Source organism: Oryctolagus cuniculus, chromosome 13, assembly GCF_051225735.1.
Source record: "Oryctolagus cuniculus isolate XC-2025 breed Fujian yellow rabbit chromosome 13, ASM5122573v1, whole genome shotgun sequence".
NCBI classification, from domain to species: Eukaryota; Metazoa; Chordata; class Mammalia; order Lagomorpha; family Leporidae; genus Oryctolagus; species Oryctolagus cuniculus.
In genome coordinates this window covers 32,594,170-32,608,220 of record NC_142879.1, presented here as the reverse complement: position 1 = coordinate 32,608,220, position 14,051 = coordinate 32,594,170, and the positions used below count along the sequence as shown (strand labels likewise).

Below are 14,051 nucleotides of genomic sequence, written 5' to 3'. Positions count from 1 at the left end.
AGATCAGTTTAGCATACATTAAGTAAAGATTTCAACAGTTTCTTCCCACACAGAAACATAAAGTGAAAAATAATAGATGATTTTTTAAATGATGATGAAATCAGATCAGACCTATTGTCATGTTTAATCCCAGTGAGAGTCAAGTTGGGAATTGCTAATTTCTTCTTTTTTTATTTAACAGAAGATCAGTTTAGTATACATTAAGTAAAGATTTCAACAGTTTGCACCCCCATAGAAACACAAAGTGAAATATACTGTTTGAGTACTCATTATAGCATTAAGCCTCAATGTACAGCACATTAAGGGCAGAGATCCTACATGGGGAGTAAGTGCACAGTGACTCCTGTTGTTGACTTTACAAACTGAAACTCCTGTTCATGGCATCAGTAATCTCCCTATGCACCAGTCATGAGTTTCCAAGGCTATGGAAGCCCCTTGAGTTCTCCGACTCTTATCTTGTTTAGACAAGGTCATAGTCAAAGTGGAGGTTCTCTCCTCCCTTCAGAGAAAGGTACCTCCTTCTTTGAAGACCTGTTCTTTCCACTGGGATCTCACTCACATAGACGCCGAGAAAGCATTTGATAAAATACAACACCTGTTCATGATGAAAACTCTAAGCAAACTGGGTTTGGAAGGAACATTCCTCAATACAATCAAAGCAATCTATGAAAAACCCACAGCCAACATCCTATTGAATGGGGAAAAGTTGGAAGCATTTCCACTGAGATCTGGTACCAGACAGGGATGCCCACTCTCACCACTGCTATTCAATATAGTTCTGGAAGTTCTAGCCAGAGCTATTAGGCAAGAAAAAGAAATTAAAGGGATACAAATTGGGAAGGAAGAACTCAAACTATCCCTCTTTGCAGATGACATGATTCTTTATTTAGGGGATCCAAAGAACTCTACTAAGAGACTATTGGAACTCATAGAAGACTTTGGCAAAGTAGCAGGGTATAAAATCAATGCACAAAAATCAACAGCCTTTGTATACACAGACAATGCCATGGCTGAGGAAGAAATTCTAAGATCAATCCCATTCACAATAGCTACAAAAACAATCAAATACCTTGGAATAAACTTAACCAAGGACGTTAAAGATCTCTACGATGAAAATTACAAAACCTTAAAGAAAGAAATAGAAGGGGATACCAAGAAATGGAAAAATCTTCCATGCTCATGGATTGGAAGAATCAATATCATCAAAATGTCCATTCTCCCAAAAGCAATTTATACATTCAATGCAATACCAATCAAGATAGCGAAGACCTTCTTCTCAGATCTGGAAAAAATGGCGTTGAAATTTATATGGAGGCACAAGAGACCTCGAATAGCTAAAGCAATCTTGTACAACAAAAACAAAGCCAGAGGCATCACAATACCAGACTTCAGGACATACTACAGGGCAGTTGTAATCAAAACAGCATGGTATTGATACAGAAACAGATGGATAGACCAATGTAACAGAATTGAAACACCAGAAATCAATATAAACATCTACAGCCAACTTATATTTGATCAAGGATCTAAAACTAATTCCTGGAGCAAGGACAGTCTATTCAATAAATGGTGCTGGGAAAATTGGATTTCCATGAGCAGAATCATGAAGCAAGACCCCTACCTTACACCTTACACAAAAATCCACTCAACATGGATTAAAGACCTAAATCTACGACCCGACACCATCAAGTTATTAGAGAATATTGGAGAGACCCTTCAAGATATTGGCACAGGCAAAGAATTTCTGGAAAAGACCCGGGAGGCACAGACAGTCAAAGCCAAAATCAACTATTGGGATTGCATTAAATTGAGAAGTTTCTGTACTGCAAAAGAAACAGTCAGGAGAGTGAAGAGACAACCGACAGAATGGGAAAAAATATTTGCAAACTATGCAACAGATAAAGGGTTAATAACCAGAATCTACAAAGAGATCAAGAAACTCCACAAAAACAAAACAAACAACCCACTTAAGAGATGGGCCAAGGACCTCAATAGACATTTTTCAAAAGAGGAAATCCAAATGGCCAACAGGCACATGAAAAAATGTTCAAGCTCACTAGCAATCAGGGAAATGCAAATCAAAACCACAATGAGGTTTCACCTCACCCCGGTTAGAATGGCTCACATACAGAAATCTACCAACAACAGACGCTGGCGAGGATGTAGGGAAAAAGGGACACTAACCCACTGTTGGTGGGAATGCAAACTGGTCAAGCCACTATGGAAGTCAGTCTGGAGATTCCTCAGAAACCTGAATATAACCCTACCGTTCGACCCAGCCATCCCACTCCTTGGAATTTAGCCAAAGGAATTTAAGTTGGCAAACAAAAAAGCGGTCTGTACCCTAATGTTTATTGCAGCACAATTCACAATAGCCAAGACCTGGAACCAACCTAAATGCCCATCAACGGTAGACTGGATAAAGAAATTATGGGATATGTACTCTTTAGAATACTATACCGAAGTAAGAAACAACGAAATCCAGTCATTTGCAACAAAATGGAGGAATCTGGAACACATCATGCTGAGTGAAATAAGCCAGTCCCAAAGGGACAAATACCATATGTTCTCCCTGATCGGTGACAACTGACTGAACACCAAAAAGGAAACCTGTTGAAGTGAAATCGACACTATGAGAAATGGTGACTTGATCAGCATAGCCCTGACTGTTAATGAACAACTTAATACATTATCCCTCATAGTATTTTTTTTTGTCTGTTCTACTTAATATGACTGGTTTAATTCTGTAATTAATACACAGCTATTTTTAAGTGTTGAAATTTAACTGAAATGTGATCCCTGTTAAACATAAGAGTGGGGATAAGAGAGGGAAGAAATGTACAATTTGGGACATGCTCAAGCTGACTTGCCCCAAATGGTGGAGTTAGAAACATACCAGGGGACTCCAATTTAATCCCATCAAGGTGGCATGTACCAATACCATCTCACTAGTCCAAGTGATCAATTTCAGTTCACAATTGATCATAATGAAAGGACTAAGAGTCAAAGGGAGCACATAAACAAGTCTAGTACCTGCTAATACTAACCGATAGAATAAATAAAGGGGAGAGTGATCCAACATGGGAAGCGAGATACTCAGCAGACTCATAGAATGGCGGATGTCCTAAACAGCACTCTGGCCTCAGAATCAGCCCTAAAGGCATTCCGATCTGGCTGAAAAGCCCATGAGAGTATTTCAGGCATGGAAAGCCAAGACACTCTGGCAAAAAAAAAAAAAAAAAAACCAACCAACCTAAATGGGCTATCTGTTTTTATAGCAGTACCAGGCTGTTTTGATTGTAACTGCCCTGTAGTATGTCTTGAAATCTGGCATTATGATGCCTCCAGCTTTATTTTTGTTGTTTAAGATTGCTTTAGCTATTAAGGGTCTCCCAAGTTTCCTTATGAATTTCAACATCATTTTTTCTGTATCTGAGAAGAATGTCTTTGGTATTTTCATTGGTATCACATTGAATCAGTAAATTGCTTTCGGTAGTATGGACATTTTGATGATACTGATTCTTCCAATCCATGAACATGGAAGATTTTTCCATTTTTTGTATCTTCTTCTATTTCTTTCTTTAATGTTTTATGATTCTCATCGTGGAGTTCTTTGACATCCTGGGTTAAAATTATTCCCAGGTATTTGATTTTTTGGGGAGCTATTGTGAATGGGATTGATCTTAGATGCTCTTTCTCAACCATGGCATTATCCATGTATACAAAGGCTGTGTGATGATTTTATATCTTGTTACATTTCCAAACTCTTCTGAGTTCCAATAGTCTCTTCGTAGAGTCTTTTGGATCCCCTATATATAGGAGCGTGTCATCTGCAAATAGAGATAGTTTGACTTCCTCCTTCCTGATTTGTACCCCTTTATTTTCTTTTTCTTGTCTAATGGCTCTGGCTAAAACTTTCACAACTATACTGAAAAGCAATGGCGAGAGTGGGTACCCTTGTCTGATTCCAGATCTCAGTGGGATTGCTTCCAATTTTTCCCCATTCAATAGAACACAGGCCATGGGTTTGTCATAAATTGCTGCGATTATGTTGAGAAATGTTCCTTCTATTCCCAATTTACTTAAAGTTTTCATCATGAAATGGTATTGTATTTTGTCAAATGCTTTCTTTGCACTTATTAAGATAATCATATAGGTTTTGTTCTTCAATTTGTTAATGTGATGTATGACATTGATTTGCAGATGTTGAACCATCCCTACATACCAGGAATAAATACCACTTGGTCCGAATGGATGATCTTTCTGATGTGTTGTTGGATTCAATTGCTAATATTTTGTTGAAGAGTTTTGCATCTATGTTCAACAGAGAAATTGGTCTGTAGTTCTCTTTCTCTGTTACATATTTTTCAGGTTTAGGAATTAAGGTGATGCTGGCTCATATTGTTTAAAATAGTTTGCAAAGAATTACAGTTAGTTTTTCTTTAAATGTTTGGTAGAATTCAGCGGTGAAGCCTTCCAGTCCTGGCCTTTTCTTTGTTGGGAGGGTCTTTATTGGTGATTCTAGTTCTGTCTTGGTCATTGGTCTGTTTAGATTTTCTGTGTCTTCATGGCTCATTTTAGATAGGTCATATTTGTCAAGGAATCTATCCATTCCTTCTAGGTTTACCATTTTGTTGGTGTACAGCTCTTTGTAATGATTTCTGATGATTCTTTTTCTTTCTGTGGTGTCTGCAGTTACATTTCCTTTTCATCTCTGATTTTATTAATTTGGGTCTTCTTCCTTCTTTTTTGGTTAGTTGGGAAAGTAGTGTGTCAATTTTATTTATTTTTTTGAAAAACCAGCTCTTGATTTTGCTGATTTTTTAATTGTTTTATTGTTTTCAATTTTGTTGATTTCTTCTCTAATTTTAATTATTTTACCCACTGTTCATTCAGGAGCATGTTGTTCTGTCCCCATGTGTTTGCATATATTCTAGGGATTCCTAAGTTGTTGATTACCAACTTCATTCCATTGTGGTCAGAGAAGATGCATGGTATGATTTCGACTTTTTTTTTTAATTTAATTTGCTGAGACTTGATTCATGGCCTAGCATGTGGTCACTCCTGGAGAAAAGTTCCATGCATTGGCAAGAAGAATGTGTATTCTGTGGCTGTAGGATGGAAAGCTCTGTAGATATCTGTTAGGTCCATTTGGTCTTTAGTGTCAATTAATTCTGTTGTTTCCTTGCTGATTTTTTGTTTGGTTGATCTGTCCATTGCTAAAAGTGGGATACTGAAGTCCTCCATTACTGCTGTATTTGGGTCTATGTCTCCCTTTAAATCATTAACATTTCTTTTAAATACAAGGTACCCTGTAATTAGGTGCATATACATTTGAATTGATCTCTTTAATCATCACATAGTGCCCTTCTTTATCTCTTAATATTTTTTGTGTTAATGTCTATTTTGTCTGGTATGAGGATGGCTACACCAGCTCTTTTTTAGATTCTGTTAGCATGCATTATCTTTTTCCATCCTTTCACTTTCAGTCTGCAAGTATCATGGCTGGCAAGATGTGTTTCTTGTAGGCAGCAAATAGATGGGTTTTCTTTTTTAATCCATTCAGCCAGTCTGTCTTTTAACTGGAGAGTTGAATTCATTTACATTCAGGGTGACTACTGTTAAGCAATAACTTTGCCCACTACATTTCTGTCAATAGTCCTATTTTTACTTTGGGTTTCCTTTATACTTTTAGTGGGCGATTTTCTGACTTCACCTTCTTTTATAGTGCCGTTCCTATTTCTGTGTGGAGCACATCCTTGAACATCTTCTGTAAGGCTGGTTGAGTAGTTACAAATTCTTTAAATTTTTATTTGCTATAGAAGGTCCTTATTTCACCTTCATTCATAACTCAGAGCCTTGCAGGGTACATTATTCTGGGTTGACAGTTTTTTTCTCTTAAGACTTGAGTATATCTTGTCATTCTCTCCTAGCCTACAGGGTTTCTGATAAGTTTTACTGTGGAGAGCTTTACTACAATGTGTTGTGGTGAAAATTTTTTTCTGGCTGTGTCTATTGGGAGTTCCCTGTGCTTCCTGTACTTGGATGTACATTTTTTTTTCTCCAAATTGGGGAAGTTTTCTGTTATTATTTCAATAAAAAGGCCTTCTAATCCTTTCTCTCTTTTCATGCCTTCAGCAACTCCCAGGACCCAGATGTTGGGTCGTTTGATAGTTTCGTGTAGATCTCCAAAGATGTTTTTTAGTTTTTTAATTCCTTCTTTGTTTTGGTATGACTGTGAAATTTCAAAAAATTTGTCTTCTAGTTCAGATATTCTTTCTTCTGCCACGCTTACTCTGTTGTTAAGACTTTCTTGTCATTTCTTATTTGATCTATTGAATTCTTAATTTCTAGTATTTTATTCTGATTTCTCTTTAATTTCATGGGAAAATTTTTCATTTAATTCATAAATTTGCTTCTGATTGTTTCTAAGTAATCTAATGAGTAGTTTTCTGAATTCTGTTCCTGGCATATTCTCAATCTCTTCATTTCCACCTTCTACTACTGAAGTGTTGTAGTGTTCTTTTGAAGGGGCTCACAGTGTCTTCCTTATTCTTACTTATGTTTCTTCCTTTGTTTTTCGGCATTTGTGCAATTTTTTTAATTGTCTGGTGGCTTTTATCTTTGGTTTGTGTCTCTGTGGTTTAGTGGGATGTCTATACTTTCAGTGGATACCAAGAAGTATGTGTTGGGTATGGCCTGAGTGCTCTGTTCAGTATTGCCGAGTGGAGCAAGTATCTAAGGTAAGGCCCCTGTGGAGTTTAGTAGGTCTTCTGTGGTTATCTGGATGGAGGAGGGTGGTTACCTCTGTTGGTGTCACCCACCCTTCTCCTCACAGTTGTGGGACACTGCAGAGTTAGTCACCAGTGTGTTTAGCATGCATTCACACTGCTTAATTAACTACACCTTTGATCTGTGGAGTCTTTCCTGTGAGCACGGTTCCCTCTGCTATGAGATGCTATAGGTAACTGATGAGCTTGGGACTGCAGGGAAGCGCTCTGTGGTTGCTCAGGGCCTAGCCATACTTTGTCTCAGACTCTGCTCCCAGGGTGGGTTTTTTTTTTCTCTCATTAGGTTTGTGGGTTGCGGGCAGACATACAGAGCCTCACCCACTGGAGAGTGGCTCACTTCTCAATGGTTGTGGGTGGGTATGAAATTCCCATAGGCGGGGCTTCCTCTTGCCATACAGCCTGTGTGGAGGGGAAATAAATTCTTTTGAATTATTGTGGCCCTTGCTGTTTGGGTGGGGGGTGAGGTGACTTCCACTATTGCTGGGCATGCACACAGGAGCTAAGAGCAGCAGCCACCTGCCTGCATCCAAACAAACAAAATGGCTTCTCTCAGTTGGCTGTAGGGCTCTGCTGCAGCGGTTGGGGGGGGGGGGAGTAGGGAGCTGCATCACCTCCTTATTTATTTATTTTCTCTTTCTGCCTCTACTGTCCCAGGACGGGGCAGGGTGTCACACGGAACTTCAAAGGCAGTTCGCCAAGCTCTTCCTCCTGCTGCTATCTTCCTGTGTGCATGCCCGCCCATTTCCCTCTCACCTGGTCTGCCAGGGCCAGTGTTCTCCCTGGGTCCAAGTCTCCACTGGTGGTTTTTTGTTTTTTTTTTTTTTAAATTCTTATTTGCTCTCTCAGCGCAGACCTGGACCATCTCTATTGTTTTAGCTGGGTTTCCCACTGCAAATTTCCAATGGCTTTATCTTAGGCGTGTAATTTCTCCCCTTTTTAAATATTAATTTTGCCTGTGATTCAGACCTTCCTGTCACTATTCCACCATCTCAGAACTCCCAACTGATTTTTATTTTTATTTGAAAGAGTTACAGAGACAGAGGGAGAGACAGTGAGAGGGAAAGATATTCCATCTGTTAATTCAGTCCCCAGATGGCCCAAATGGTAAGCACTGGGCCAAGCAGAAGCCAGGAAACAGGAGCTTCATTCCAGTCTCCCACGTGGATGACAGGGGTACAAATACTTGGGCCATCATCCACTGCTTTTCCCAGGCCATTAGCAAGGAGCTGGATTGGAAATGGAGCAGCCAGGACATGAACCACTGTCCATATGGAATGTTGGTGTCACAGGCAGGGTCTTTACCTGCCACACTACACCAGCCCCAACTTGATTGCATTCTAGTTCTCAAAGATTTATAAGAATCTTCTGAATTGTATGGTATGTGAATTATATCTCAGTAAAGTTGTTTAAAAAAAGAATGTGTGTTGCACAGGTAGGTACTATCTTCAAATGATTAACTCCGATGGAACAAAGACATAAGCCTCAGCCATTCTTGCTCATTGCCCAAACTATATATAAACATTGGAATGTATTCCTTGCCCTTGAATCTCAATTGGGTCTCACACCCTATTGCCTTCATACCCCACCCCTCATGGCCACCTGAAAGACCAGCTGCTCAGAACACTTTAAAGACCAGTTCCAGGAATTTCCTTTCACCTGCTGCCCTCTCCCCCAACTCCCATACCTAGCCCCCCTAAAATATTAAAAGGCCAGGCCCCTGGGAGTTGGGGTCTTCTGCCACGTGTTCCATCAATGTACATGTGGACAGTTGGTCACGCACTTCTACGTTATATTCTCTGAATAAATTAGGTCTGGCTGTAAATTCGTACATTGCCTCCTCTCTATTCTGCACCTCTTTTTCTAACATTTATGGTGCCCCATGTGAGGAAGCACCAATCTGCAACTCTTCCTAACAAGCCCAAACAAGGAAAATTAGATGGGAAGAAAAGCAGGCAGGTATCTCTATAAAATACATAGAAGCCAATACACAAAATAGAAATGCAGGTGTTCTTGCTAATATTATTCTTTCAAATTTTCTTTCTGTCTCAAAACTTCCATGAAATAACAAAAAGAGAATTATAAAATCTGTATTGGGCATACAAGATGCATCTGATTTCCAATAAATTTCAATTCTGTGATAAATGAACAGAAAGTCAATTCTAACATTGAATTTATGAAGACTTTTCTAAATTAGTTTCATGAATTTCTTACTTTGAAATGTCTTCTTACGGAAATATCTTCTTACATAACTGTCTTGAGAAACTAAGATCTTAAAATCCAGCAGTCTCCACTTTGCTCTACATCAAATAAAGGAGGGAGACCTAGGAAAAACCGGATTGCAAGCTACCTACCTCACCAGTGTATTGTCCTCTTAGGGGACGTGGTTTATTAGGTAGGCCTATTTTTTTCCTAGCTCATCCAGGTGAGAGAATGGAGAGGTCTTTTGTTTCGACTCCCATTATTTTAAGGGCCTCAGATCTTAATAAGCAATGCCATTATAGCTGCCTACAGGGTTCTGGAGTCAAACAGATTGCGTTTGAATCGAGATCCCATCAATTCCTATCAGTGTAACCTCAGGTAAGTCAGTTAACCTTTCTGACTGGGTTTCTCAACTCTAACATGGGGTCCCTAGTCCCTATTACTTCAAAAAGAATTATGTAAAAACAGCTTGCATGATATCTGGCACACAGTAAATAAATCCAATGAAGGCCCTCCCAAGTGCCTCTTCCCACTATCCTTACTTGCTGATGCCCTGTGTCATCATGTATCCACAGAATCCCCAAAGAGGTACATCTGTAATCTTCTAATGCTGCTTTGCACACTATTCATAAAGATGAGAACATTCCAGTAGTATGACAGTACCCACCCAAAAACCAAAAAAAAATATTATAGTTAGCTCAACCATAACCTGAAATGGGGAAAAAGAGCAATGTCCAATTCCTCAAAGTCTAGTTTCGTTATTTTGTAGGAATTGTGCATTATCAGACTCAACACACCTAAAGTGAACGAGTATTTTACAAATCAAAACATAATTCAAGCAAGATACTTGCTAATTTTTGATTATCCAACAATCCAGATAAGAAGTAAGTTTCCTTTCAAATTTTTCCAACTTTAGAATTCATCTTTGACTACTATTTTTATAAAAAATAAGCACAATATATAAGGAATTCAAGACTTTGAACTCAAAAATAATCATGAATATTTACAAGGTGATTACTATGTATCAAACATCAGTCACACACATCAGTGTATTTCACTTCACTTTCACAAATCCTTAAGAGGTAAGGATCATTATTACTACTACATGTAACAGATGTTCTGAAGCAAGGCAGTCTGGTTCTAGAATCTGTGGCCTTAGCAACTATGCCTACTATATTCTATATATTATTGCCTCAACTACATACTACTCAACCAAAATGATATTTAGCAAGAAATAATATTCTTTTGATTTTTAAAAAGGCACTGTAGATTCAAGCGCATGGTACAAAATTCACACACGCACGATCATTTTTTTCTTTAAAAAGTCTCAACCTCATTAATGAGAATACTACATAGGTAGCCACTTTCAGCAGCTATAAATAGTTGGAATATTTCTTCATAGAGGGCTGAAAGACGTATAGAACCATTATTAATTTTAATTCAACAGTAAAGATTTCCACACCAGCTCTATAATGACTAGTTCTTATCCTTCATTTACACCTACATTTCCCGTGTCAAAATGCTCCATGTGCCATATTGCTAAACATAAGTTCGCTTTGATTACAACTGTTGTTCAAATCAGACTTCCCCACATTAAAACTAAACAGCATATTTTAAGACATCAGTACAATGAGACCTAGCCTTAAACTGTTATCAACAATGTGTACAATCCTGCCCATTCTCATTTCAAATTTAGAGGCTCACTTTTGTCTAAACTGTAATCTATTTGGCATTTTCAGTAAACAAATATTAAGCTGAATTATTTACGAAGTTAGAATTCCACACATTCCTATGAAAGCAGCTTTTATGTGAGAGTTAAAACACTGTTGCCAAGCAACGCAGGGGCAACTTAAGGTCAGCATCTTTCTCTCCCACCCCCTCCGCCTTCCATACCCCAATGTCCATTTAAAAACTAAATCCTGAAAAGTGCTGAAAACCACCTAGAGCCCTGTGTGAAGCAGTCCCTCCATTCCTAGGTTACCTTCTTTGGAAGCAAGAACTAGGTAGATCTAAGAACCAGAAGGAATGCACATCTTTAAAACTAATAGCAATTTAGGGGCCGGCGCCAGGGCGCAGTAGGTTAATCTTCCACCTGTGGTGCCAGTATCCCATATGGGCGCTGGTTCTAGTCCCGGCTGCTCCTCTTCCAATTCAGCTCTCTGCTGCGGTCCGGGAGTGCAGTGGAGGATGGCCCAAATGCTGGGGCCCAGCACTTGCATGGGAGACCAGGAAGAAGCGTCTGGTTCCTGGCTTCAGATAGGCGCAGCTCCAGCCCTTGCGGCCATTTGGGGAGTGAACCAACGGAAGGAAGACCTTTCTCTCTGTCTCTCCCTCTGTCTATAACTCTCTCAAATAAATGAAATCTTAAAAAAAAATAGCAATTTAGAATATAAATCTAAGTTATAAGGAATCAAAGCCAACTAGAAATTTCAAAAGCATTCCCACCACTAAATCACTAGCTATGAAATACAAGATTGTCATTTATGAGCAATGTAAGAGAAACAGAAGTGTTCACATCACGGAACTGCAAAAAGCAAATACCTAGCACTTTCAATAACTTTTTTCCCTAAGGACTTTTTATTGAAATTTGCTGTCCTGTAATGACTAAAGAAGTGCTTTCTAACAGAAATAAGCTATCATTTTCCCTTACTACAGAATTATCACTGCAGTTTCCTTAAAACAAAATAAAATTTTAAATTGACATACTGGCAATTTCAAATAAATGAAAACCTTCCAATACAAGAGTGCAAGTAATATATAACCAATGCTTTTCCCACAGACTGAAAGTGCCTATTTGCTTCTGTCCCATCTTGAGGAAAGGAGAATTAAATTCCAAGAAATCTGACTGAAGTTTAGCCAGCTTTCTGAGGAAAGAGTAAAAAGAAACTGAAAGCTAAGGAAGGGCCAGCACTATGGCACAGCGGCTTAAGCCACTGCCTGCAGTGCCGGCATCCCATGTGGATGGCAGTTCAAGTCCTGGGTTCTCCACTTCCATTCCAGCTCCCTGCTAATGAGCCTGGGAAAGCAGAGGAAGACAGCCCAAGTCCTTGGGCCCTGTACCCACATGAGAGACTTGGATGAAGTTCCTCACTCCTGGCTTCGGTCTGGCCCATTTCAGTCGTTTGTTTAAAGAAAACAAAAAGTTCTTCAAAATTCAAAAATATGAAATCAGATTTCTTTTTCCAATTCATTATAAGGGCTGAGTTTTTTTTATCTTTTTTTTCTACAGAGTCTAATCTGTTGATAAGGCCATCCAATCTTTTTTCATTTTAGATACTTTCATAGGTAGAAGTATGTTTTAGGGCTTTGGTTACCATCTTCTTTTTTTTTTTTTTTTTTAAGAATTATTTATTTATTTGAAAGTCAGAGTTAGAGAGAGAGAGAGAGAGAGAGAGGTCTCTGATCTGCTAGTTCACTCCCCAGTTGGCCACAACAGCCGGAGCTGCACTGATCCAAAGCCAGGTGCCAGGATCTTCTTCTGAGTCTCCCATGTGGGTACAGGGGCCCAAGGACTTGGGCCATCTTCCACTGCTTTCCTAGGCCATAGCAGGGAGCTGGATCAAAAGTGGAACAGCCGGGACTCAAACTAGCTCCCACATGGGATGCCGGTACTGCAGGCGGCGGCTTAACCCATGTCACATGCCAGCCCCTCTTTTTTCCAATTTAATATAAGGGCTGATTTTTTTTTTTTTTTAACCTCCAGATAAGTCAGAGGGAGAAAATAAATTGGAGGGGAAAAGGTTATGAAAATCAGAAAATCAATCCAGAAGACCAAATAACCAATTAATAGGAATTCTAGAAAGAGAAAACAGAAAGTGACAAAAATAATCAGACATTAAACCAACAAACAAAACAACCTGCCTGAAAGTGAGTAACATGAATTTATTACTGACTGATGACCTAGCCTATTAATATCCAGCCATCCTAGGGCATTTCACTGAAAAATTTCAGAGTAACAAGGGTAAAGAGAAGATTCTAAAAGCTTTCAAAGAGTAAAGAATCAAGAAGCAAAATAGTAGTGAACCAATAATAGACAAATGGGGTGGGAGGGGAAGGCAGAAACAAGAAAGTAGAAGAATCAGTTTCAAATTTCTGAGCAAATTATTTTCCAGCGTGGACACCTATGTTATACTAGTTTGCTGTGGATAACAAAACAACAGCAACTGATTCTCTCAGAGAAGTACATAATCTATTTGACAAGGCCTCACTCTCTCTGGGAGCTCTGATGGTGGTCAGTATTCTTTGACTGATAGCCACATCACTTCAACCCATGCCTTTCTGGTTACACTGCCTATTCTGCTTCTGTGAATTCTCCCTGCATATCTGAAGTACTTAGCATTGAATTTACAGCCCTTCCACATAATTTGCGATGACATCTGGGTATCAAGATCGTTAACAGAATTATATCTGAAGAACTACTTTTACCAAGTAACATACACTCATTAACTTTCAGGAATTAGGACATTTATATACCATTTGGGAAGTGATATATCAGACAACTATATAATAAAAAAATACTTACATGCTTTCTGATATCACTACCAAAATGTGGGATAAAGCTAAGAATAAAGAGGACATTTGTCCAAAAAACAAATACCACTACACAACGGAGTAGCAAACGAAATTCCCAGGACGGGAATAAAGCAATACTGCAGAAAGACAGTGCACAGCAAATAAAGAACAACCAGTCTAGACCACTACAGGACAAGGTAAACATTCCAAAGAAAGGTTTAACAGTGTTTTTTGAAGAGTATGGAAAGACCTTGTATAAATAACCAAGCAAATGAGAAGAGGCTTAGTGTTAACTCCAGAAAAACTGTAAGAAAATAAATCAAAGAAAGTAAACATTAATCCCCCAAATGCGATGCCGGTATCCCAAACTGGAGAGCTGGTTCCAGCTCTGGCTGCTTGTCTTCCAATCCAGCTCCCTGCTAACGGGAAGGCGGCAGAAGACAGCCTAAATGCTTGAGCCACTACACCCACATGGATGTGGGAGATCAGGATGGAGGTCCTGGTTCCGGCATTGGCCTGGCCCAAACCTGGCTATTGTGGACATTTGAG

At 39.1% G+C, this 14,051-nt stretch overlaps 1 protein-coding gene across 2 annotated transcripts in view; it reads right to left on the bottom strand.

Moving 5' to 3' along the window:
- RRP15 (ribosomal RNA processing 15 homolog) overlaps positions 1-14,051 on the bottom strand; it is a 59,317-nt gene that overhangs the window by 17,731 nt on the left and 27,535 nt on the right. Inside the window, exon 5 of one of the 2 annotated variants that reach the window (XM_089312205.1) lies at positions 6,556-7,190. The exons of the other annotated variant lie outside the window; for it this stretch is intronic. Within the exon in view, the coding sequence (XP_089168331.1) occupies positions 7,125-7,190 (66 nt within the window). The 3' untranslated portion in view covers positions 6,556-7,124. Of the gene's footprint in view, positions 1-6,555; positions 7,191-14,051 lie in introns of those variants that run through there. 2 annotated transcript variants of the gene reach the window in all.